Raw genomic sequence first — 23,619 nt, 5'->3', positions numbered from 1 at the left:
AAAGTTAATAACAGTTCACTATAAACATCCAACAACGGTGTCAACGCCACAAACACTAAATCAGTAATTCTGCAGTCTGTTCTTTCATGTGAGACTTTATGAAAACAATGATTTACTCTACTTTGGTCACTTGGAAAAACTTAAGTCTTGACAATTCAGATGACGAGTTTGTTCACATTCATAGTGATTTAGTAATTAGAAATGTGTAAATGATGTGCTGTAATGCAACACAACACAATGCAACACAACACAGCTGAACATGACACACCACAATGCAGCACAAAGCAGAACAGCACAACACACTCCAACACAACATAGTACAATATGACAGTACGAAGTTCAACACAATTCCAAATAACACAGCACAGATAACAAAGTACAATGCAACAGGGCACAACAGAACTCAAAACAACACAACACCACACAGCACAGTGCAGCACAACACAACACAATGCAGTCCAACACAAAACAACGTAGTACAACACAATGCAACACAACACAGGAAACCATCACACTGCACAGGATTACGCAACAAAACACAACAGAGACCCACACAACCCACCATCATACAGTTTACCACAAAACAACGTAATACAACACAACATGGCACAACACAGCAAAATACAACGCAGAGCAACACAACAAAACACGGGATAACACAAATATACACAATATAATTTAATACTACACAGCACAATATAACACAACACAACAAAAGACGGCACTTTACCTCTCTGATCATTAATGTTACAACCAAAACACGGCAACAGGCAACAATGAAGTCACATTTTATGACTAATTATTATGACTGTCGCTGGTTCAGGTCATCATCACACATTTATGAAATCCTAAATAAACTGAATGTTTTCCACTAAGTGAACTTTTCTCCTCAAACACAGCAGCGTCCTTTCTCCTGGACTGTTTTAAGTGTCCTCACTCAGATAAGCAGCATGTTAACTGCACCTGTATTAGTCTGTGTGCATCAGATAATCAGTCACATCAGCAGTAGAAAGCAAAGTAAATCACTGTGTTCTTTCTTAACCGACAGAATAAACCGACCAGCAACAGAGATCCTTTACAAATAAAACAACATGAGCAAAAAAATATGAAACCAGCAGATTAGCACAATTTATTCACCAAATCTATGAGTTTAAATCATAGTGACTGAATGGAGACGGTGGTACACCTGCAGCCTCATTCAAGTGGTAAAAGAATCATTTTGTCATTCTTATGAGATTCAACAAATACAAACTGTGTGATGAATGAAATAATAGTTCACATTAAAGGTCCATAAACAGTCAGACACAATTTTTAGGTTGAGCAGAGTGAAAATGTGATTTTTAAAGCGACTCAGAGCAACACAGAGGAGAGGCCTGCTGCATTCTGAAGACTCCATCGTCTCCATGGATACAGCAAAAACACATTTCTGGCATTTTATCATTTCTGCCCCAGTTGGCATCATTTGTTTTAGTTTTCAAAAAAATTCATGTAAAATTTGATCAATTTGATGCCTTTAAATCAAAATGACAGAGTTTCCAAATCACTACACCAATGATTAATAAATTAGATTAACCCTCTCCTGAGAGAAGTTTTACATTTTATGCTTCAAATAATCATTTTAAAAATCATCCAATAACTGTTAATCACTAAATCTGTGTTTTTATCAACAGTTACAATTTAGAAAGTCACACTGGTTTCTACACTGACACAGCTGTAAGGATTTCAGACAGATAAATGACATAATTCCATCAATAAAAAGCTACATTATTAATAATCTATTCATAATCTTACCAGTAGCGTCGCGGTGCACCTCCACGGCAACTCCCACGTATCCCTCGACGTCCATCAGTCTGAGGTCCATCTCCAGGTCTTCAGGGATCCAAAGGTGATTCAAGGATCCACCAAGAGTCGTTTTTATAAACGCCTTCTTAACTGGACTTCTTTGGCCGAAGGTTTCCTCTTCAGGTCTTCGGTTTCCAAAAGTGTCCTCTTCAGGTCTTCTCTTTCAGAGTCTGAGAGTGTCCTCTTCAGGTCTCCAAAAGTGTCTTCTTCTTCAAGTCTTCGCTTTCCAAAAGTGTTGCTTTCCAAGTATTTTCTTTCTGCAGCTGATCTTTGAACAGGTCAATCCAAGTCCAAGAGCAGGTGAAAAAGGGAAATTTCAGAAGGTTTCAGCCTTTATATAGGCTCCCTGGGTGCATCAAAAAATGCCAGAATTGTTTTTGTTCGGTGCACCATGGAGACGATGGAATCATCCAATACAGAAGTTTTCTGTCACATAAATTCCGGTCACCTGCCTGAATGAAGAGTAGAAGTCACTCTTGTCATCAACCTTCTTCCAGCTGACTTCACATTTATTCACATGTTCTCTGTTGCAATTTTACAAAGCAGCTGCTTGAAGACTGATTTTGTTTTGACCCCTGGATCTGACATCCCAGAACCAAACACCACAGAGCTCCACAGGGACTCATTGTTTGTAAAATCAGTAAAAGTGATACATCTATCAGAGAAATGTCTGACATATCAGAGGGACTGGTGTAAAGTATCTGAGTAAATGTACCCAATTACTTTACTTAAATGCAGTTTAAGTGGTTTAGACTTGAATATTTTAACTAGGGCTGGGTCTTTAACTCGTTAATTTCATTTCAGTAATTACAGCACATTTAATTGCACCGTTCTCAGTTCCCTAATTTGTGGCACACCAGTAACACTGATGAACACTCCAGCCCAGTAGGGGGTAGTAATGAACCTAAAGTGTGTCTGCAGCATACGGTCTATGGTCTGCAGTGAAGAAGATACACAGGAGTGATGTCAGCGCATAAGAAGTTTTGGTAAACAGTGAAGGAAAATGAGACTCATTGAGCTTGTTGGGAGGAAAGTTTTCTTATAAAAATCTTCCTGATGTCAGACAGATGAAAAATGCAGATAAATAGAAATGAACAAACATTTTTCTTTTTTGGGATTATTTTTTTCATTGATGTCTCTTGTAATTGTGGGAACATTTTATTTCATCAACATAATATTTCAAATGATAATTATTATGCATGTGTCCCACAACAACCCTGTTAGCAGAACCTTTTTCAGGTGGTAGAAGAAAACCGTGAATCACATGAAACACTGGAATTAACATCATCAAACAGATTTCCTAAAGAATGTGTAGAGCAAAGCTATGGCCTCCCTTCTATTTTTCATGTTTTCATCACATCGGCAGCCATGATTGAATGTCTCACTCTACCTCATATCATCAGGATCAGACTCATTGTTTTACTTTTTTCCATCAGTCAGTTTGTCCTCTTGGTCAGCAGTAACAGCGAGCTAAATATCTAGCTTCTACTGCTGAGAAAAAAGCTAACATTAGCACGGATTAGCAACCCTGATACTGTGATTAGAGTAGGGTTAGCAAACAACAAATAAAACATGGAATAAAAATGGTTCCATTGATGTGTAAGCTGAGCTAATCAAGCCTTCCATAGTTTATGACCTATTATGATGAATATGTAGTAGAAAATTGCAAAAGAGAAGGTTAATTTTTCAAAAATTTTGAAGCCCAAATGTCCTCCAGGCCTGGAATGACCCAACGGCTTTGCCATAAATTGAACTTTTTGCTTCTACATTTTCAGTTTCTGACCTTTTTTTAATCTATCATGGTTGTTTCATGTGTACTTTACTCTTCATGTATGTTAATGGGATGGACAAAATAATGCAGTCCAGCACAGCACTACCACCAACTAAATACTCAATAAGCAACATTAAGTTAATCATCTTTTTTGCCAAAGTCAACAAAAAATGTTGCAGTTTCAAATAAGTAGAACTTCTAGCCCTGTTTTTTATTGGGTTGTATTAGATAGCCAAATAAAGAGGCCAGTGAGCGTAAAAACAGGAACAGACCACAATGACAATGATCCGCTAAAGTCATAAGTTAATCTGTCATGTTGAGATAACTGCATAAATATTCCAGAGCCACGCTAGAGGCTCCACGACGCTGCATTGTGAGCTAAATGCTAACATCCTCACAATTTGCAAAAGTTTGGCTACCACATGTTCCACCACCTCAAATTTAGCGTGTTAGCATTTGCTACTTAGCACAAAACATTCAGTCCAGCTGAGGCTGAAAGGATGTTTGTATAACATAAAACTAAATTTAAAAATACTACGGCATCACTGCAGCGATTAGAATTTATCCTGAAGGAGATCAACACCGATCAGCCACATCATTAAAACCCATTGACAAAGTGTGCAACGTTTATTTTTTCCCATAATAACATAATGTTCTGCTAGGAAACCTTGAGTCCTGGTATTTATCTGGAAGCCATTCTGACATGTACCACTGATCACTGTTCAAAAGTTTGGGGTCACTTAGAAATGTCCATATTTTTGAAAGAAAAGCAGTTTTTGTCCATGAAGTTCACGTTAAATAAATGATGAATCCAGTGTAGACATTGTTAATGTGGTAAATGACTGTTCTCGCTGGAAACGGCTGATTTTTAATGGAATATCTCCATAGGGGTACAGAGGAACATTTCCAGCAACCATCACTCCTGTGTTCTAATGCTACATTGTGTTAGCTAATGGTGTTGAAAGGCTCATTGATGATTAGAAAACCCTTGTGGAATTATGGTAGCACATAAATAAAACATGAATAAAAGCATTGAATAAATCGTGAAATTGTCTGGATGACCTCAAACTTTTGAACAGTAGTGTACATAAACTTTGCTCCAGACCAAGAACCCTCCTTGTGGGTAACAACAGACCCCATTCAGACAACATGCCCCGCTACACCTCAAAAACCACCTAAGAACAGCTCGAGGAACATGACCAAGAGCTCAAGGCACTGACGCAGCCTCAACACTCCCTAAATCCCAATCCAGTGGATCATCGATGGGTCCATCGAGGCCGAATCCAAACGCTGTAAGCCACTTGACCAAAAAGATCTGCTCGCTTCCTGATGCCACCAGAGATCCTGTATCTTTGCCCCGACATGTCAGAATGAAGAATAAATGTTATTTTGGTGGTTTTCATGTTATGGCTCGTCAATGCAAATGCGTGTGCAAAAATTTCATGGCTATCTGTTCAATATTTGTCATAATGTTTCACCATAAGGCGACCCGATGACCCATGTCTTTTAGGGTTCCTAATCAGAAGTTTTAATTCCCAGCCAGTACAGATCATCTCTTTCCCCACAGCTTCCATTTGTTTTTCCTCTAACTGTCCACTAAAGGCCAAAAAAAAAGACATTTTAATACACATGTCAACCACTGTGGAGGAAATGTGAGCAGATAATGGAACTCCTTCGGGTGTGTCAGAGAGAAGCTCCGCTGAGAGCTCCCACATAAGAAGATATTCACCAAATCAGAAAAACACGGAGACTGTAATTTTACTTGCAAGGGTAACACAGCACAGTGTAACAAGACACATTCGTGCGAGCTACAAAGACTGCTCCCATACGAAGTTTATTTTATACACAAGCAGGAATGAAAACATAGCATAAGATAAGAAATAGCTCGAGTTACACAAGGGGGTGTGCTAAGCTGAAAGAGTGGAAATATACTGGGATGTGGAGACCAGGGAGAGAGAGAGAGGGAGAGATGTGTGCAGATGGAAGTGAGTGAGTGGTATTCTGACAAAATAGTCATGTAAAATACTATGCACACACAGTTAATGCTCTAAGGCTTGATTATGATAAATGTATTTACAAATTCAACTCTAACAGGGTGCTATTTGTAGTAAATTTCATGACAATTGTTGAGATATAGATGACTGAAAATACGACCGCTGTTTGTTTAAATCTGAGCAGCTTCTGAACAAAGTGACCACAGACGACTCTCATCCACCCCCCCTTCATTAAATGCCTCACAGTAACATTGACAGTAACGCATGGCTTATAAAAGTACAGTACAGTGATTAATATGGCGTGTTTCGACTTCGACACGTGGAGGTCGGTGCGGCGTCCTCAGCCGATCCCTGCTGAACGTGCGGCTTCGACGTAACAGTGACGAGACGCTTGCAGAAGCCCAGAGTGTCCAACTGTGGATGAGATCTTAAATACGAGAGGAGTCCGATCTGCCGTCAGTACTGGAAGGAGATGACGGAGTTCACTTTGTAGACGTGATACGAGCGATTCCAGAAGACTCGGGTGAAGTAGTTCGTGTACGGAGAGTAGTTCATCTTTATCTTGTGGCAAAAACGTCCGTGCTTGGAGAACGAGTAGATCTCTCCTTTATCGTAGACCACCTGGAAAAGACAAAACACGCCCATGATCAATGAAACATTGGTGGAGCTTTCTGAGGATTCGGCTTCATCGATACTACACAGAGTAGTCAGACAACAAAATGCCGTTTATAATCTAATCAGCAACGCAAAGGCGGCAGTAAAGTGTGTAATATGTAATGTTCATAATCAATGTAATGAGCTGTGTCAAAGTTCAAGATTTTTATTTACTTTACAAAATAGACGGTCTAGGCACAGAGGAAATCTTGTGCAGGGCCTCTTGGAGTTGAAAAATAAAAAAGAAACACCAACCGAAATAGGAAGTACAAAACAAAACATTTTACAAGTGATAAAAGATAAAATACAAAAAGATGACAAGGAATTCATATTATGCAAAATTTGAATGCAGGGCTTAGTAGTGGAGCGACTCTATATTTGTGTTGTTCATATTTATCACTATTTCACGACAACTCCACTGGTTTATTGTTAAACAATCTACGATATTTTTTTTTTAAAGATGTGGTCTCAGGACAAGAACATTTAAACAACAACTGCATGTTTTAGTATTTTGGACATGGATTATTTGAAATTTGATGAATGGGACATAAAATGTCCTCCAGTTCTGTTATGATCCTGCTGTATTTAATTGCATTTGATTTGTGGCCGGTAAGTTTAGTTTTAATAGGGCTGCATCTAATGATTCATTTTAGTGTCCATTAATCTTTTAATTATTGTTTTTTTGCATTAATTTATGAATTGTTTGATCTTTAAAATGCAACAAAATTCTGAAAAATGTCCATTAGTGTTTCTCAAATTCCAAAATGAAAAGTCTTGTTTTGTCCAAAACCCAAAGATGTTCAGTTTACTGTCACAGAGGAGGCAAGAAACCAGAGAATATTCACATTTACTGTTTTTTCGTTATAAAACAACTCAAACAGATTAATTGATGGCTATGAGAGGACAACTAATGGATTTTTTTGACGAATTGTTGCTGCTTTAGTCCTGCCATAGTCGATATTTAGACACATAAGATTAAGTTCCACTGAAACAATGAAAACACAACAGCACTGCAGTGTGTATAAATATGATTAATGATGTTGTAATACATACAAGATAACCGTTGACCTAAAAATGAATCTGAAGAAGTAGTGAGAAACCACCCGCTCTTGTTTTCTGACATGTCCTGCTGTCGTTTAGTCACAACACACACGTGCAGGGCATGTGTCGTGTTATTTTAAAGGTTGCTGCTGTTTTTACGCTCAGCTTCCACACTGAAGGTCTAAACTGTAAAAGGGAAGTTTAAGAAGATAAAGCATGTCACTCCTGAGGTCTAAAGTCAGCTACTGAATATATCTGAAGCTGCTGGGAGTCATATTTGTGGATTCACTCTTATTTTATTACATTTTCTCAGCTTTTTTCTCTTTCTTTTAAATGGAGCGGCTCAGGTCAGGATCCAGGACAGAGCAAACATCTGGGATCCTGTAAACTGAGCTGCATCTTGTTCAGGTTTAAAACTAAAGGAAGCTGCTTCTGTTTTTATGATTCTGTTCATCAGATGCCTTATGAGTCTTTATTCATCACTCTCAGTCCTGTTTCCTTCAGTATCCGGTGATAAATTCCTCCTGGTGCTGTCATGCAAATAACAACTGTCCCTCTGCAAAAAGCCACGTGGTGTTTTACTGAATTAAATGTAACACTCTGTGTGGTGCTACTTTGCATGTGTTTTTTTTATTCCAATCAGATGCTCCCAATCCTCAGTTTCATATTTCAATATTAAGTTTCTGAGTATTTTCTTTTCATGCTGCTATTTACATCAACTCTGCTACACTTTACAGGGAGATATTGTGCTGTTTGTACCACCATAAATTAAGATATAGGAAGAGGAGCTTATGAAGCAGTTTGCTCTGGAAATTGTCCAGCAGTAAAAGCAAATACAGCTGAAGTGATTATTCAGTTCATGTCTTTATTCAAGCAAAAATGCAAATCTGTTTACGTTTCCACATTATCAAATGTAAGAATTTGCTTCAGTACTTTTAAATTTTTTTTCTTTAAATATGTTTGCTTGCATACCAACTAAAGACAGAAATTAAAAACTAATTAAAACAGGAAAAAAAAATCTTGTAATGATTATTTTTATTACAAAATATGTTATTCTAAACTACCAATGCAAGCATTTTAACTTTTAGCATTTTTTTTCAAGTTTTTAAACATTTATATTATTATCTTAACTGGTCTTATTAAAATTTACAACTTTTGATAAACACAAAGAACAGCAATATAAGAATGAATTCCTGGAACCTAACTTTTTTGTTTGCCATTTCTTTTCATTTTTGGTTTTCCTGAATTTTGGGCAGAAAACTGTCAATTAAAATAACTTCGGCCTCAGTTAAGTAGTGTAGGCTTTGTTTAATTATCAGATTATAATTAAATACAGGCATCTATCAGCCACCATGATAGTGTTGCGTCCACCAAATCTCGAGAAAACCGGAAAAGCAATAATTTTAAACCTAGTAACTGCTGTATTCCAATTGTGATCAGCCCCAGTGCTAACCTTATAGCCGCACCATGTAATTAGCCTAAACTAGCACATTTTTGTTATATTTGTGCATTAGTTCAACAACAAGTGGAACTGTTTACATAAAAACAGTGTAAAGGCCCATAGAAACTACCTTTATGGACGCTGTTACTGCTAATTAGCGCTGAGGTTTTATTTTTAAAGACGCTGCTAGCTTGAGAGATGGGGAATCCGTGAAAATTAAAAGTCAGAGATAGCGATGAACAGGTTTTGTCGCTCAGGTGTGATTAATCACAGTTTGAACATGTGACCTGAACGCAGCATAAACATGCGCAGACATGGCGTTTCGTGCGTCTCCTTGGCGACGGAGTGGAACCGGAATGATGGAGGAGCGATGGAGAGGCGCAGAATGAATTATGTGGGAATCAGTCGGTGTAGCTGCTCCGGTCGTTTACTCTGAGCTTTTAGAGCGTTTTTTGAACATTTTTTTTCTTCTTGTTGATTTGTTCCCGTTCGGGATGGAAACTGTAGCGAGTTAGCTTAAATGTTAGCCGGAACAGCGCTGCCTGCAAACACAACAGAGCGCGGGTGGAAGACATGCGCTCGGTTTATTCACAGCAGCAGCCCGAGCCGCTAACTCAGAAATACTCCCTTCAGTCAAAGTGTGAGTCCCCGCCCAGCTGGTAGGACCCGTGTTTAAAATTCAAGCTACTCATGTCACATAGAACTGGACAGTTCTCGATGTTTGGCTAACTAGCTTATCTGACACTTTACCTTTTAGAAGTGAGCGTTAAAAATAATGATTTAATCAAGTTAATTTTGTCATGAAACTTTTAGAAAATATATTAAATGCGACCGTGTTTTCAGCATCTAAACACTGTATCGATTCTTACCAAATATTATATCGTCATCTAAATGGCAAGAAATTGTCATGCTTTCAAAATTTTACATGCAGCTGCAGAATTATTAATAGCAAATTTTAATGTTTTTTAAGTGAAAGTACAACCAGTAGTTGGTGCATGAACATATTACCTTTTATATAACATCCTGCAGTGGTACAAGCCTTGGTAATTAAGTTTATCTTTATGGTAAAAATGTGATTTTGGAGGGTAATTTTGCATGTTTGCTGTCATTTTAAATGTTTTTTTTGTTCATTTCGTGTGTAGTAGACACTTTGTGTCACTGTGTTTTCATTTTTCATCTCTGTCATTGGTTTGTGTCTCTGTGATAATTTTCGTGGCTTGGTAATTTTGTTTCTCTTATAATTACTTATTTACTTAATTTTGCCTCTTTGTGGTCAACTTCAGTGGTATTGTGGTCGTATTGTTTCTCTGTGGTCATTTCACATCTTATTGTGGTCACTTTACATCTCTTTATAGTTGTTTGGTGTCTCTTTGTGTGCAATTTCAGTCCTATTGTGATCATTTTGGCTCATATTGTGGTCATTTTTGCATATTTTGTCGTGTGTGTGCATCATTTTGTAGTGGCTTTGCATGTCTTTGCAGTGTTTCTTTTCATGTCCTTATGGTTATTTCTTCTTTTGTGTATCTTTTTATACTTTAGTTTAATGACTGATAACAGTATCTTTAAACTTGTGAGAGGCTCTGGTCCTGGCTGATCTTCTGTCTAACTAATATGTGTCATTGTCCAATAGGGAAGGATGAGTGCTGAAGCAGCCGACCGGGTGGCTGCTGTGACCAGCGGTCGGCCCAGTACGCCTCTGCAGACGTCCTGGTTTGAGTTCCTCCTGGACGGCAGCCTGCTGGAGAAACACCTGCAGAAATCAAATGCAGGTCAGCTCGGCATTACTTTTGAAAGTTATGTACAAGTAAAAAAAAAGTATCAGTAACAAAATCTAACGTCTAAAACTGTCGGGGCGTATGTGTTCCCTCAGACCCGACTCCGGTGCAGCTGATCGTCCAGTTCCTGGAGCAGGCGTCCAAACCGTCGGTGAACGAGCAGAATCAGGTTCAGCCTCCAGCAGACAACCGCAGGAACCGAACCCTGAAGCTGCTGGCGCTGAAGGTCGCCGCACACATAAAGTGGGACCTGGATTCACTGGAGAAAGGGTGAGTGGGGTCGTAATGTGTGTGGGGCTCTCTGAGAATGAAATGAGGCTGCGGGTGTTTCTCAGTAACCAAATGCAGAACAGTTAAAGAGAAACTAATTATTTTAACCTCTGGAAGCCATGAGTGAACTGTTGCTTTATTCTAAGGTTAAGGGGCATACTGATTGTTACTCTGCCAAGGAACGCATCAGAGTTATGTGACGATCGGCTTCTGTCTGTCTGTCTGTCTGTCTGTCTGTCTGTCTGTCTGTCTGTCTGTCTGTCTGTCTGTCTGTCAGCAACATTACTCAAAAACAGACCAACAGATTTGGATGAAATTTTCAGGGAGTACTACACTCTCTGAATGAGTTTCTTGTTATTCGTGTTTGTTTTGGTTCTGATATTGTTTTGTGATCATATTGAATGGAGGGTTAGTGGGTCTCATGGATATGGGTGAGGATAATTAAGCTGATATGCTCATCTGTTTACTTTATCTGAGGAAGAGAGAGGCGGTGAGCTGGGTCGCCTTATTTTTCTTTGACCACTGTGATTACTTTGATTATGAATGTGTGCACATTATCATGAGTTGATGGTCGTTTTTCCTTCATAAAAGGCTAAATTTAGTCTCAGTGAATTCTTTTGTTTAGCTCATCAGACAAACAGGCCCAACCTTCAGTCCCTCGGTGACTCTTGTTCTTCACAGTCGCTGCACAGCTTTTACTTAAACTCTGAATAAACTGAGGTGTGAAGGCCTCCTTTACTGTGTAGCCGAGAAAGAAAATAACAGACAAAGAAGCACAAATACCAAACTTGGATAAGGATAAAACATTAAGCAGCATAGTTAGACAGATAATGTATCAGTAGAATCCTGTAACTATCTCCCCTGCTTCTTCTTCCCCAGACTGACCATCCCAGTGTTGAACATGCTGCTGAATGAGCTGCTGTGTGTCAGCAAAGTGCCTCCAGGTGTGAAACATGTGGATCTGGATCTGTCCACTCTGCCTCCGACCACCGCCATGGCAGTGATCATCTACAACCGCTGGTAGGAGAGGAAACACTCACTGAGGACAGATTAAATTAGATAAATACTAAACTAGCAGAACAGTTTGACTCCAAGTGTTTATTTGCCGCCGTGTGGAAGTCACCAGCTCTGATTGTACATTAAAGGAGGAAAGTTCTCACATGAATCTCTTAATATTTAGTGTTGTAGCTGACCAGTATAAGTTTGTCATGGTATTTTCCAACATTCATTTTAATGTTGGCATCTTGAAGAAACCTTAAATATCTATTTGATTACAGAAATGTGGTTGTTAGCAACAAAAACCAAAAGGATTGAAAAAGTTTTGCTTAATATTGTTCAGTAAAGACAAGCATGGAAAAAAATAAGTTGTCTGAAGGTGAAACAATAACTTTTTTTCAACCCAAGTGAACAAGCAGGACAATGAATAAAGACTCCAGAAATATAATTCAGTGATAATATGTGGAATTGGTTTGATACATTTGGAGCATTTTAATATCGTTTTTCTTATTTTTTTGGAGTATTTGGCTTTTTCTCTTCCAAAGCATGGATTGCATTTATGCTTTATTGTAGATTCATATTTAATTTTTGTATTGTTTTGGCACAAATGTGGCCCAGGTTTTGGACTTTCATTAAATCAAATCATTCTTTCACTAACATTCTTACACATCCATTGTCAAGATTATAGTAGAAAGTCAAATCACACCTTCTTCAGCCCCATTAAAAGACTTATTTTATGAGCATTCAAGCACAGGATTAATGTGTCTTTGTTGTGTTTTTTAAAGGGCCATCAGAACCATCGTGCTGAGCAGCTTTCCAGAGAAACAAACCAAACCAGGACCTCATCAGATAAACATGTAAACGCTGCTTCTTTACTTTCTTTTCAAGTTCAATTCATTTACTGAACCAATAAGCTTACCTTAAAGTCAGTACAAATGGCAGCGTTTCGGCTCACATGCACGGATTAATGAAAAATACACATCCAGACAGATTTTATTTTGAGTTGAAATGCAAAAAGGTGTGAGCGTAAACTTCTTTTGTGCCTGATTCCAGGTTAAATATCGTGCAGCAGGAGAAAGAAATGACAGAAAACATCCTGACTGTGGTGAGTGAACATGCTTTTCATACTTGCATACGCCAATAAACAATAATAAACATCTTTAATTAAGGTCTGTTTATCCCTGTTTTATGTTTGTCCAATTTCTTTTTTTTTTAATTCTCTTTTTTCCATAAAGAAGTCAGTAGATAAGCAATATCTTACAAATGTACTTTACAAACTGTTTTCAATTTTGCAAACAAACAGACATACTGAACAAGCGTTAACCAGGGCAGTCGCAGTACAACTTACGTCACTTAGTCTGGTCTCTATGGGCTGATAAACTCAATCCAGCCGTTCCAGCGTTTATCAAACATTTCTGCTCTGAGTCTCGGTGCAGATGTTAATTTCTCCGTTACAAAAACATCGTGCACCACATTGAACCAGTCTCTATGGAGGGTGGCTCCTGACATAGCCATTTCTTTGTAATGACTTATTGTCAGTAGAATTCTAGACAAATATGTCCTAGGGTAACCAATTGTTTTTCCAGTTTCAAAGAAATTCCACCAGTAGTTTCATGGATCTGTGTCCGTTTTTTCTCCTCTATTATTATTCTTCCCTCAGCTGAAGGAGCAGGCGACCGACTCCATCACCGTCCTGGAAGGAGCTCTGCAGCTGAAGAAGGACTTCTACGTCCACACTCTGAGGACTCTGGACCTGCTGGCCGCTGACGCTGCCGCTAACGGAGAAACCGAATCCTCCACAGCCGGGCTTCGAATCAGCGCCGATGACCTGCACTGTCAGGTTGGTGGAGCACTCACGGTTGTCTTTCTGGGGATTAGATCATCCTGGATGCAGTGGTTTGTGCTTCAGAAAGATGTTTTTACTCTAAAGCTGTATTCTGTGTTTCAGGTGCATTATGATCTGGGAGGTATTTTCTTCCAACAAGGCTGCACCGACCAGCCAACCTATGAGAAGGCCAGAGATCACTTCAGACAGACCAAGGAGCTCTTGAAGAAGGTAGTTAGACTCGATTTCAACCATAAGAAAACCCGAAACTACTGACTTTCAGTTGCAGTTCTGACCTTTGAGTGATTCGTTTATGTCTTTCAGCTGGACTCGACCGTCCACGTCCACCTGGACGAGAAGCGTCTGGCCGGTTACTGGAACGCCTGCAGAGCTCTGACCGGAGACTGTGACCCCTGCGACCCCCAGACGACCCCCTACGACCAGATCAACAGCCTGATCCGAGCCCACAACCACCAGGTCAGAGCGAAAACGGGACGACGATGAAACCAAAATATAGAAACTATTGCTGCTCTGCCAGCTCTGACATGCCTGACGTTTTTGTGGCATAAAATACGGATGTTTATGAAGATATATGTAACATTTTAGCTTGATATATCAAATACTTTCTGAGATTACATTTTTTATAAACTGGCTGTTGACCCACTTTTAGCAGGTTTTCTCACATTGAAATTTGCGGCTGTTTGAACAACAATATCTCAGGAACTATTAAAGATAAAAGCCAGAATTCTTCACTGTTATTTCTCCAATATTGGACAAGTAGATCAAACTATATCTGATTAATAATGAATTGATTTATGGAAAAATGTTGAAGCTCCCATCTCTGAGAAAAGCTAAACTTTATTAATCCTGAAGGGAATTCTTGTGGCAGATATCGCTCATAAAATCGAGTGATGCAACATGAGAAATGCAGCACCTAAAAAGAAGTATGATACATTACTGAAATAAATGAGTAAACTAAAAGAATACTAGAACAGTAAAAAGTATTGCCTGCAGCTATACTGATGTAATTAATATTATCACACATACTAATGAAATATTGCACCTGAAATATATCGTGCATTACGCTGACAATGTTGTGCACACATTAACAAATACACTGATAATGCAGAAGTCAATTAGTGATATTTTCTGATCCACGTGTAGCTGTATGTCACAATAATACAAAACTAAACCTATAAAATGCTTTAAAATGTGATCTACCTGGTCACCACAGAGGAAAAGAAAGATAATTTCACGTTCTGATGAGCTGTTTCCACAAAACCAATAAAAGTACACAAGAGGTGTGGAGTTTTTAAAAAATACTTTTGATTTTTAAACCCTGATTTGTAGAAATGTAAGCTTTTAAAAAAAAAAGACCCGTCTCTGAGATAAGATGGGACATCATTTTTTTTAATCCTGAAGGAAATTCTGGTACCAAAATCTTGCTCAGATAAAGCTTTGTAGGCACAAATCTCCTAAAAGTGGTCTGACAGATAATTACAAACGTACACATCTGAAAAGTATTTGAAAAAACTGTTACCATTCCAATTACAGAGCAAATTTCAGGAATGTGTTGGTGGTTATATATTAAGAGAAGAATTCAGTTTCAGGATACCAAAACATAGAACAACGATGAAAAGTTTTAGCCCTACAACAAATGAGGTACGGCTCTGGAAGAAACTTGAGACGGATCTGAAACAATGTTCAAACATCAGCCAGTTTAAATATAAATACAAACAAAAAATCTTTGGAAGGTACAGTGAAGATGAACTTAATTATCACTATCACAGTAGTTTTGATCTGTATTTCATTGACGCATAGTGTTTAAGTTAGTTGTCTTTGCCTAAACAAAAATGTTGGCGGTGAATTTGTTTCATTGGATATTTCTGGAACTGACTGAAATGGGTGAATGAATTTAGGGGTGGGATTAAATAAGTTTAACGTCTTCCCACTCCCTTTGGAACATGTTGAAGTTTGTTTTCTCCTCTTACTCGTTATAGCATGATGGACTATTAATGGTTTTTTGTGATACATTAATTGAATGTTATTCATTACATGTTTGAAATAAATAAATAAATGAAATGGAATATCAATTTTACAGATGGTTCATGATAAAGCTGGAATCAAATCGGAGACGGTCGAGCAGAAGGAACGTGATGACTTTAGATGGAAATCCCCAAAAGGTTTTGGCTTATGTGAGGTGTTTGGCAGTAAAGTGCAGAACTTGTTCATAAATTCCTCCTCGTCTCTCTTCCAGGCCGTCATGGAAGCCTTCATCAAAGACAACGTGTCCCGCAGTTTACCGAACCACTTCAGACGCTCGGTTCTCAGAGAGTTCTTGTACAAAGTCCAGCAGGGGTGAGGCCACAAAAACATTCAAACCTGTTCACACACTGCAGTCAGACTGTAGACTTAGAAAAGTCTGTTTATGTTGTTCAGAAAGCCGTGCACTGCTTGTTTCTTCAGAGCTTTAAACTGGAACAATCTTCCTCGTGCAATTTAAAAGTTCCCCCTCCACTGACATTTGCAGGACAAATCTCAAGACATGCATGTTTTCAATGGCTTTTGGTAGTTTTTAATGTTCTTAAATTGTAGTATTTTATATTTATTTTATCCTAGAATTTGATCTTACAAGTTGCGATCCTGTTTTGCCTTGTTTTAGTATTTTGTAGTTTTGTTTTCTTTCATAAAATTTTTAGATTTTATAATTACTCCGCCAAGGAAGATAGTGGAGTTACGATGATTAGTGTACGTTTGTCCGTCCATCTGTCTGTCTGTCAGCAACATTACTCAAAAACAGACTCATGAATTTGGATGAAATTTTCAGGGAAGGTCAGAAATGACACAAGGACCAATTTTATCAGTGATGCAGCTTATAGTCTGGATCCACGGATTTGTTAAATATTTTTGTATCATTGCCAGATAGCGGCACGGCGTCACTGTAACCATGACAACCAGTGAACACTACGTCAGCTGCCTGCTGATGATCACATGATTGTGATTCTACTACAAATCCACCACTGAGGACTTATCAGGACGTATCCATCAGAAATGATACAAAGAACAACTGATTAAATTGTGGGGGTGTTTGAGTCCATCAATTCCCGCCGCTATGGAATAAATGTCCTATCATAATTCAAGAGCATTTTAAATTGATTTGAGGGCAGCATTTATCGATTTCATTCTCAGATTTCGTGATATTGTCTCTCAGAACTCTGCTCTCGCGCTCAAACTTGCTCTGCGCGTGCTCAAACTGTGTCCTCGCACTCGGTTACGATGCTGCTCGCGCAGATTTCTTGCGCTCCAACTCAAACTCTTCCTCTTGCTCTGACGGAACTTCTGCTCACGGATCTCTGCTCTGCTCTCGGATTTTTGTGCATCAACGCTGTCAACCAATAGAAGGCCGGCGAGCTTTGACCAATCACATTATCCCTGTTTGTATACGGGTGCATTCGCTGTTTTTCCGAGGAGCGTCGCATAAGGGCGTGCACTCTTTCAACAGGTTTTATCCACTCCGTATTACAAACAGCACAATATCTCCCTGTAAAGTGTAGCAGAGTTGACGTAGAAAGCAGCATGAAAAGAAAATACTCAGAAACTTAATATTGAAATATGAAACTGAGGATTGGGAGCATCTGATTGGAATAAAAAAAACACATGTAAAGTAGCACCACACAGAGTGTTACATTTAATTCAGTAAAACACCACGTGGCTTTTTGCAGAGGGACAGTTGTTATTTGCATGACAGCACCAGGAGGAATTTATCACCGGATACTGAAGGAAACAGGACTGAGAGTGACGAATAAAGACTCATAAGGCATCTGATGAACAGAATCATAAAAACAGAAGCAGCTTCTTTTAGTTTTAAACCTGAACAAGATGCAGCTCAGTTTACAGGATCCCAGATGTTTGCTCTGTCCTGGATCCTGAACTGAGCCGCTCCATTTAAAAGAAAGAGAAAAAAGCTGAGAAAATGTAATAAAATAAGAGTGAATCCACAAATATGACTCCCAGCAGCTTCAGATATATTCAGTAGCTGACTTTAGACCTCAGGAGTGACATGCTTTATCTTCTTAAACTTCCCTTTTACAGTTTAGACCTTCAGTGTGGAAGCTGAGCGTAAAAACAGCAGCAACCTTTAAAATAACACGACACATGCCCTGCACGTGTGTGTTGTGACTAAACGACAGCAGGACATGACAGAAAACAAGAGCGGGTGGTTTCTCACTACTTCTTCAGATTCATTTTTAGGTCAACGGTTATCTTGTATGTATTACAACATCATTAATCATATTTATACACACTGCAGTGCTGTTGTGTTTTCATTGTTTCAGTGGAACTTAATCTTATGTGTCTAAATATCGACTATGGCAGGACTAAAGCAGCAACAATTCATCAAAAAAATCCATTAGTTGTCCTCTCATAGCCATCAATTAATCTGTTTGAGTTGTTTTGTAAAAAAAAAAAACAGTAAATGTGAATATTCTCTGGTTTCTTGCCTCCTCTGTGACAGTAAACTGAACATCTTTGGGTTTTGGACAAAACAAGACTTTTCATTTTGGAATTTGAGAAACACTAATGGACATTTTTCAGCATTTTGTTGCATTTTAAAGATCAAACAATTAATAAATTAATGCAAAAAAACAATAATTAAAAGATTAATGGACACTAAAATGAATCATTAGATGCAGCCCTATTAAAAATACATTTACTGGCCACAAATCAAATGCAATTAAATACAGCAGGATCATAACAGAACTGGAGGACATTTTATGTCCCATTCATCAAATTTCAAATAATCCATGTCCAAAATACTAAAACATGCAGTTGTTGTTTAAATGTTCTTGTCCCGAGACCAAATCTTTAAAAACAATAAATAAATCAGAGAATGTTTATAAAGAATTTTAAAAACCAAATAAGTCTGGAGTTTCCCCTAAAATTCCATTTTTCTCTTGTCCCACCCCCCTGATGACCAAATTGAATGTCAAATAAAACTGTTAATATTAAATGTAATATAACTGTATACATCTAGTGAATTAATATCTCTTTAACGTGTGTTTTCTCTCCACAGCCTTCAGGTCATCTAAATTCATGTATCCCTGCTTTTCTCCCTAAAGCACCACAGTTATTAAAACATCACGCAACACTGGTTCATATAGCTCAACAACAAAATATAAAAACATTTTCTTTACCATGTTCACACCGGTTTTCTCTCTCAATAGCATTATCCATCATGTCATATCTATGTACATACCCATATGTACATTTATCAAGCCTCATCTGTAGATGTGAAAGGTGTCCATAGTCTTTAGTTTATCTTCATTTGTTGGCTTTATTGTAACTTATCTTGACTTGACTCATCTTGACTTAACTTATCTTGATTAATGGATCTTGATTTACCTTGACTTTTCATATCTTGACTCAGCTTATCTTGACTTATCTTATATTGACTTCACTAATCAATGTTGTTTTACTTAAATGTATTGGCGTCCTGCTGCGTTCTCTTTCTAGATAAACACACACCCAGATGTACACAGGATGTAAAAGAAAACAAGGTTTGTCGGTGAGAACAGCTTCTTCTGTAAATCCAGGGTCCGGTTATAACGCTAACATCCCTGTTTCAGGAGCTTTCAGTGGTGGAAAGAGCTCAGAGTGCAGCTCCTTATACAGCAAATTGCGTTGTTCTGTGTGATCTGAACACGTCTCTGTTTTTATTTTTTGTCTTCTCTAATTCAGATCTCACTGAAGTTGTTGGTTTTTAAGTTTCAATAAATAATTTGATGGAATGCCAGATGTGAACTGCTTCCAAGAATGTTTAGAAAGACATTAAATTATACACAAAGTATGTCATATTCTGAACAATTTTGAACTGTGTTGAAGTCAGGTCATTTAAAAGCAAATCTAACTGCTTTTTCTTGTAAGGTATGTCAGTGCAGCTCATCGTTGAAACAAATGTGACTCTCCTGTGTCTGGTTCAGTGTTGAAGAAGCTCCACGTTGATCCACCATCAGTGAAGAAAACACTCTGATCATCTGACTTAACAGTAAACCAGTCGAGTTGTAGTGAAATAGTGATAAATATGAACAACACAAATATGGAGTCGCTTTGAAACGTGTCCAGACCGTTCAAACATTTAGTTTTTTTTTGTGCTGAATGAATACAAGTTTCCTCCATCAGTCTGTCATCAACAACCCAACATGACAAAGAGTAAAACTTCTTTTCACAGATTTTTGTAAATTTATTAAACATCAAAATTGAAATGCCTCAAAATCACTTTTCACAAAACATCACAAAAGCAAATCTTATTTTTTTTAAATTTATTCAAGAAGTATTAAATTCACATTAATACAGCAAGATGTGAAAAACAATGTTACTAAAAGGTACTTTCAGTACACATTTTTTAAAAATGTTTACAATAAATTATATCTTACTGTTGACAATATTTCAATGTCATGCTTAAAACATGAGATCATATTAAACAGTCCAAAAGTTTTTAAAGTGAATCTTTGCTACAATAAACAGTTTTTATATTTTTACAATGATTATTTAATAAGATTATATGTTGTGCTAATAATTATAAATAACATCAAAATGTTAAAAGGCCATTTACATTTTATTTGTAAACACATGAACAGTTTTAAATATATTTTAACAATAAACAAAGGAAATATTACATTTTACAATGTTTATCTTACAGGTTCTTGTGTTAGAATAAACAATAACAGTTTTAAAGTTTTTATATTAAAGTAAGTTAGTTATTGATGTCACTTTTTTTCTTTTACATTTTAATTAACCCTCCTGTTGTCCTCATTTACAGGCACCAAAAAATATTGTTTCCTTCTCTGAAAAAAAAATCCAAAAATTCAGCAAAAAAATTCCCCAAATTTCTGAAAATTTGCAAAATCTTCAGGAAGAAAATTCCATTATTCCTTAAAAGTGTCCTTTTTTTTTTAATCTCCACATTTGTGGGATGATGAGTAAAAATCTTCCAAAAAAATCAGAAAAATATCTGAAGTGATGACATATATATCAGTAACACTTCTAATATTTTCTTTAAGAACATTCACATAAAAATCAACCAAAACTGGATTTTGGTTGATTTTGTTGTGAATAGTCTTAAGAAACATTTTAACATTTCATTTTTCCACCAAAAAATGTTCAAAGATTTCCCAAAAATGTTGACAATGTGGACATCAGAAGTGTCACTGTGAAAATATATATATTTTTCCACATTTTCAAACTTTAAAACGGGTCAACTTTGACCTGCAGGACACCAGGAGGGTTAAACTAGCAAATCTAACTTTTGACAATGTTTATCTCCAAAGGTCTCATCTTACGTTGGATCATAACAAAGATATTCAAAAGGTTTTGACATTAAACATTAACAAAGCAGTAAACATCTTCTCTGTCTGGCTGTCAGAGCTCAGAGACAAACAGGTGGCAGCTTCCTCTGTCTTCATTTGATGCTTTGTGAGGAGCTTCCTAAACCCACCGGCACAGAACCAGCACATGATGGAAACTAGTTCTGTGCAGGCAGAGTCAGGACGCCCCTCAGCGGCTGGAGACGTTGCTGTTGGAGGCAGGGGCGTCTGAATTGGAGCGCTGACCTGGCAAACAGAAAAACAGGACCCAAAAATCAAACTTTGACTCGTTCCTGGCTGCTGAACTGTTGAATTATAATTATCAGTGCTTCTTAACAGACATGGAGCCATAAATAAATGTACAGTAGGTGTGGAACGGTTCTAAGCTCTATCAGTTCACATCAACATACAGAAAGTTTACTTTAGCTCATCACCACTTCATGTCCCTGTTGGTGCTTTTGTCGTCTTTGTGAGGACTCACTTAGTCAGCTGACTGAAAACACTCCTCCAACCCTCCAGTGGGTTCCTGGTCGTCCATCCTTCTGGTCTGGTCCGTCCGGTCCTCTCTGCCCACCATCCAGGAGTTCCCTGAACGGAACTCCTGGATGATGGATGAAGAAACAAAACATAAAGTTCTACAGTCAGTAAAATGCTTCAATTATAAATTATCATGAAGAGATATTAAATCCTGAGAAACTGATGAAGTAATAACTTACCTTTTTCGGAGGAAGAAAGAAACAGAGTTAGTATCATGGATAATAGTTAAATATTGAAAAATGTGCAGTTGGAATTTTGCTTACCTCTGATAGAGAGAAGAAGAAACACACCTGTATTTGTCAGGTGCTCATACCTACCACCTCCCACATTGTCTGATGACGCTAAGACATGTGAAGGAGGATTTTTACTGTTATTTGCAGGGATCTTGATGTTTTTTGATCCGTGCAGTAAGAAGTGGGAGCTGCCTGTCAGCTGGAACTTCTCCGATCAGAGCTTCCACCAGTTTCAGGACTAATCGGAGTCGCTATCATCTGGACTCCGAAAAGGCCTGAACCAGCTTCCACCCGTCACAGAGAAGCCCGGGCTTGATGTGGAGGGACCCGACGCACTGTGGTCTGTGGACGAAGTGGATGGTCCAGGCTGCGCGTCGTCCTCTTCGCTGACCCGCTGCCTCTTCGTACTTACCTGGGCCTCCACATCGCACTCCTCCCGGATCCTCTTGAGGAAGGAGCTGATGTGGACGGCAAGGTCCTCTGGGGGAGCAGCGGGAGCAGCGATGACCGGAGCACCAGCAGGAGGGGGGAGACGCTGGACAAGGGGGGAGCGGGGTCGGCCGTCCTCTTCTTCGCCGTCCTCCAGGTCTTCTTCGTCCTCGTCCAGGCTGTCGTAGCCGGAGTCTTCGCTGGTGCTCCAGTCGGACCAGGCGTCGGAGTCTTCCGTCTCGGGGTCTTCCTCTTCAGAGTCTTCTTCCTCTGGGTCTTCTTCCTCTCGGTCTTCTCCCTCTGGGTCTTCTTCTTCCTCGTATGGAGCCAGAACATCGTAGAAGATGGGAGCGTCGTCGTCATCAAAGATCCAGATGGTCTCCGGGAATCCGACGGCAGGGGGATGCTCCACGGCGTAGTCCACAGACCCTGAGAGGAAACAAGGTCATCACATGTTAGTACTTCTAACATCATTAGATATCAGGACTAAATCATCTACAGTCACAACTAAAGTTAATAACAGTTCACTATAACCATCCAACAACGGTGTCAACGCCACAAACACTAAATCAGTAATTCTGCAGTCTGTTCTTTCATGTGAGACTTTATGAAAACAATTATTTACTCTACTTTGGTCACTTGGAAAAACTTAAGTCTTGACAATTCAGATGACGAGTTTGTTCACATTCATAGTGATTTAGTAATTAGAAATGTGTAAATGATGTGCTGTAATGCAACACAACACAATACAACACAACACAGCTGAACATGACACACCACAATGCAGCACAAAGCAGGACAGCACAACACACTCCAACACAACATAGTACAATATGAGTACGAAGTTCAACACAATTCCAAATAACACAGCACAGATAACAAAGTACAATGCAACAGGGCACAACAGAACTCAAAACAACACAACACCACACAGCACAGTGCAGCACAACACAACACAATGCAGTCCAACACAAAACAACGTAGTACAACACAATGCAACACAACACAGGAAACCATCACACTACACAGGATTACGCAACAAAACACAACAGAGACCCACACAACCCACCATCATACAGTTTACCACAAAACAACGTAATACAACACAACATGGCAAAACACAGCAAAATACAACGCAGAGCAACACAACAAAACACAGGATAACACAAATATACACAATATAATTTAATACTACACAGCACAATATAACACAACACAACAAAAGACGGCACTTTACCTCTCTGATCATTAATGTTACAACCAAAACACGGCAACAGGCAACAATGAAGTCACATTTTATGACTAATTATTATGACTGTCGCTGGTTCAGGTCATCATCACACATTTATGAAATCCTAAATAAACTGAATGTTTTCCACTAAGTGAACTTTTCTCCTCAAACACAGCAGCGTCCTTTCTCCTGGACTGTTTTAAGTGTCCTCACTCAGAT

General features: G+C 38.5%; 2 protein-coding genes across 4 annotated transcripts in view; both read left to right on the top strand.

Moving 5' to 3' along the window:
• The first annotated feature begins 9,025 nt into the window (after window positions 1-9,025).
• Window positions 9,026-19,571, top strand: LOC127536287 (integrator complex subunit 8-like). 3 transcript variants are annotated; one of them, XM_051956227.1, is made up of 11 exons: window positions 9,026-9,137; window positions 10,374-10,512; window positions 10,614-10,788; window positions 11,668-11,808; window positions 12,570-12,641; window positions 12,838-12,889; window positions 13,445-13,624; window positions 13,733-13,840; window positions 13,934-14,086; window positions 15,867-15,967; window positions 19,532-19,571. In XM_051956227.1, exons 1-11 carry the CDS (start codon window positions 9,048-9,050, stop codon window positions 19,554-19,556), a joined length of 1,236 nt encoding a protein of 411 aa, XP_051812187.1. In that variant the 5' UTR covers window positions 9,026-9,047; the 3' UTR covers window positions 19,557-19,571. The 3 variants fall into 3 exon arrangements, with proteins under 3 accessions (XP_051812187.1, XP_051812188.1, XP_051812185.1); XM_051956228.1 differs by lacking the exon at window positions 19,532-19,571 and adding an exon at window positions 18,681-18,985; XM_051956225.1 differs by lacking the exon at window positions 19,532-19,571 and adding an exon at window positions 16,049-16,127.
• Window positions 9,288-23,619, top strand: part of LOC127536286 (integrator complex subunit 8-like) — a 71,636-nt gene continuing 57,304 nt past the window's right edge. The window contains exon 1 of the mRNA XM_051956223.1: window positions 9,288-9,402. The gene's annotated coding sequence lies outside the window, so the exon portion shown is untranslated. The remainder of the gene's footprint in view (window positions 9,403-23,619) is intronic.

The sequence above is a fragment of the Acanthochromis polyacanthus genome, chromosome 11 (genome assembly GCF_021347895.1).
Source record: "Acanthochromis polyacanthus isolate Apoly-LR-REF ecotype Palm Island chromosome 11, KAUST_Apoly_ChrSc, whole genome shotgun sequence".
Taxonomy (NCBI): Eukaryota; Metazoa; Chordata; class Actinopteri; family Pomacentridae; genus Acanthochromis; species Acanthochromis polyacanthus.
This window is presented reverse-complemented; position numbering and strand designations above follow the sequence as displayed.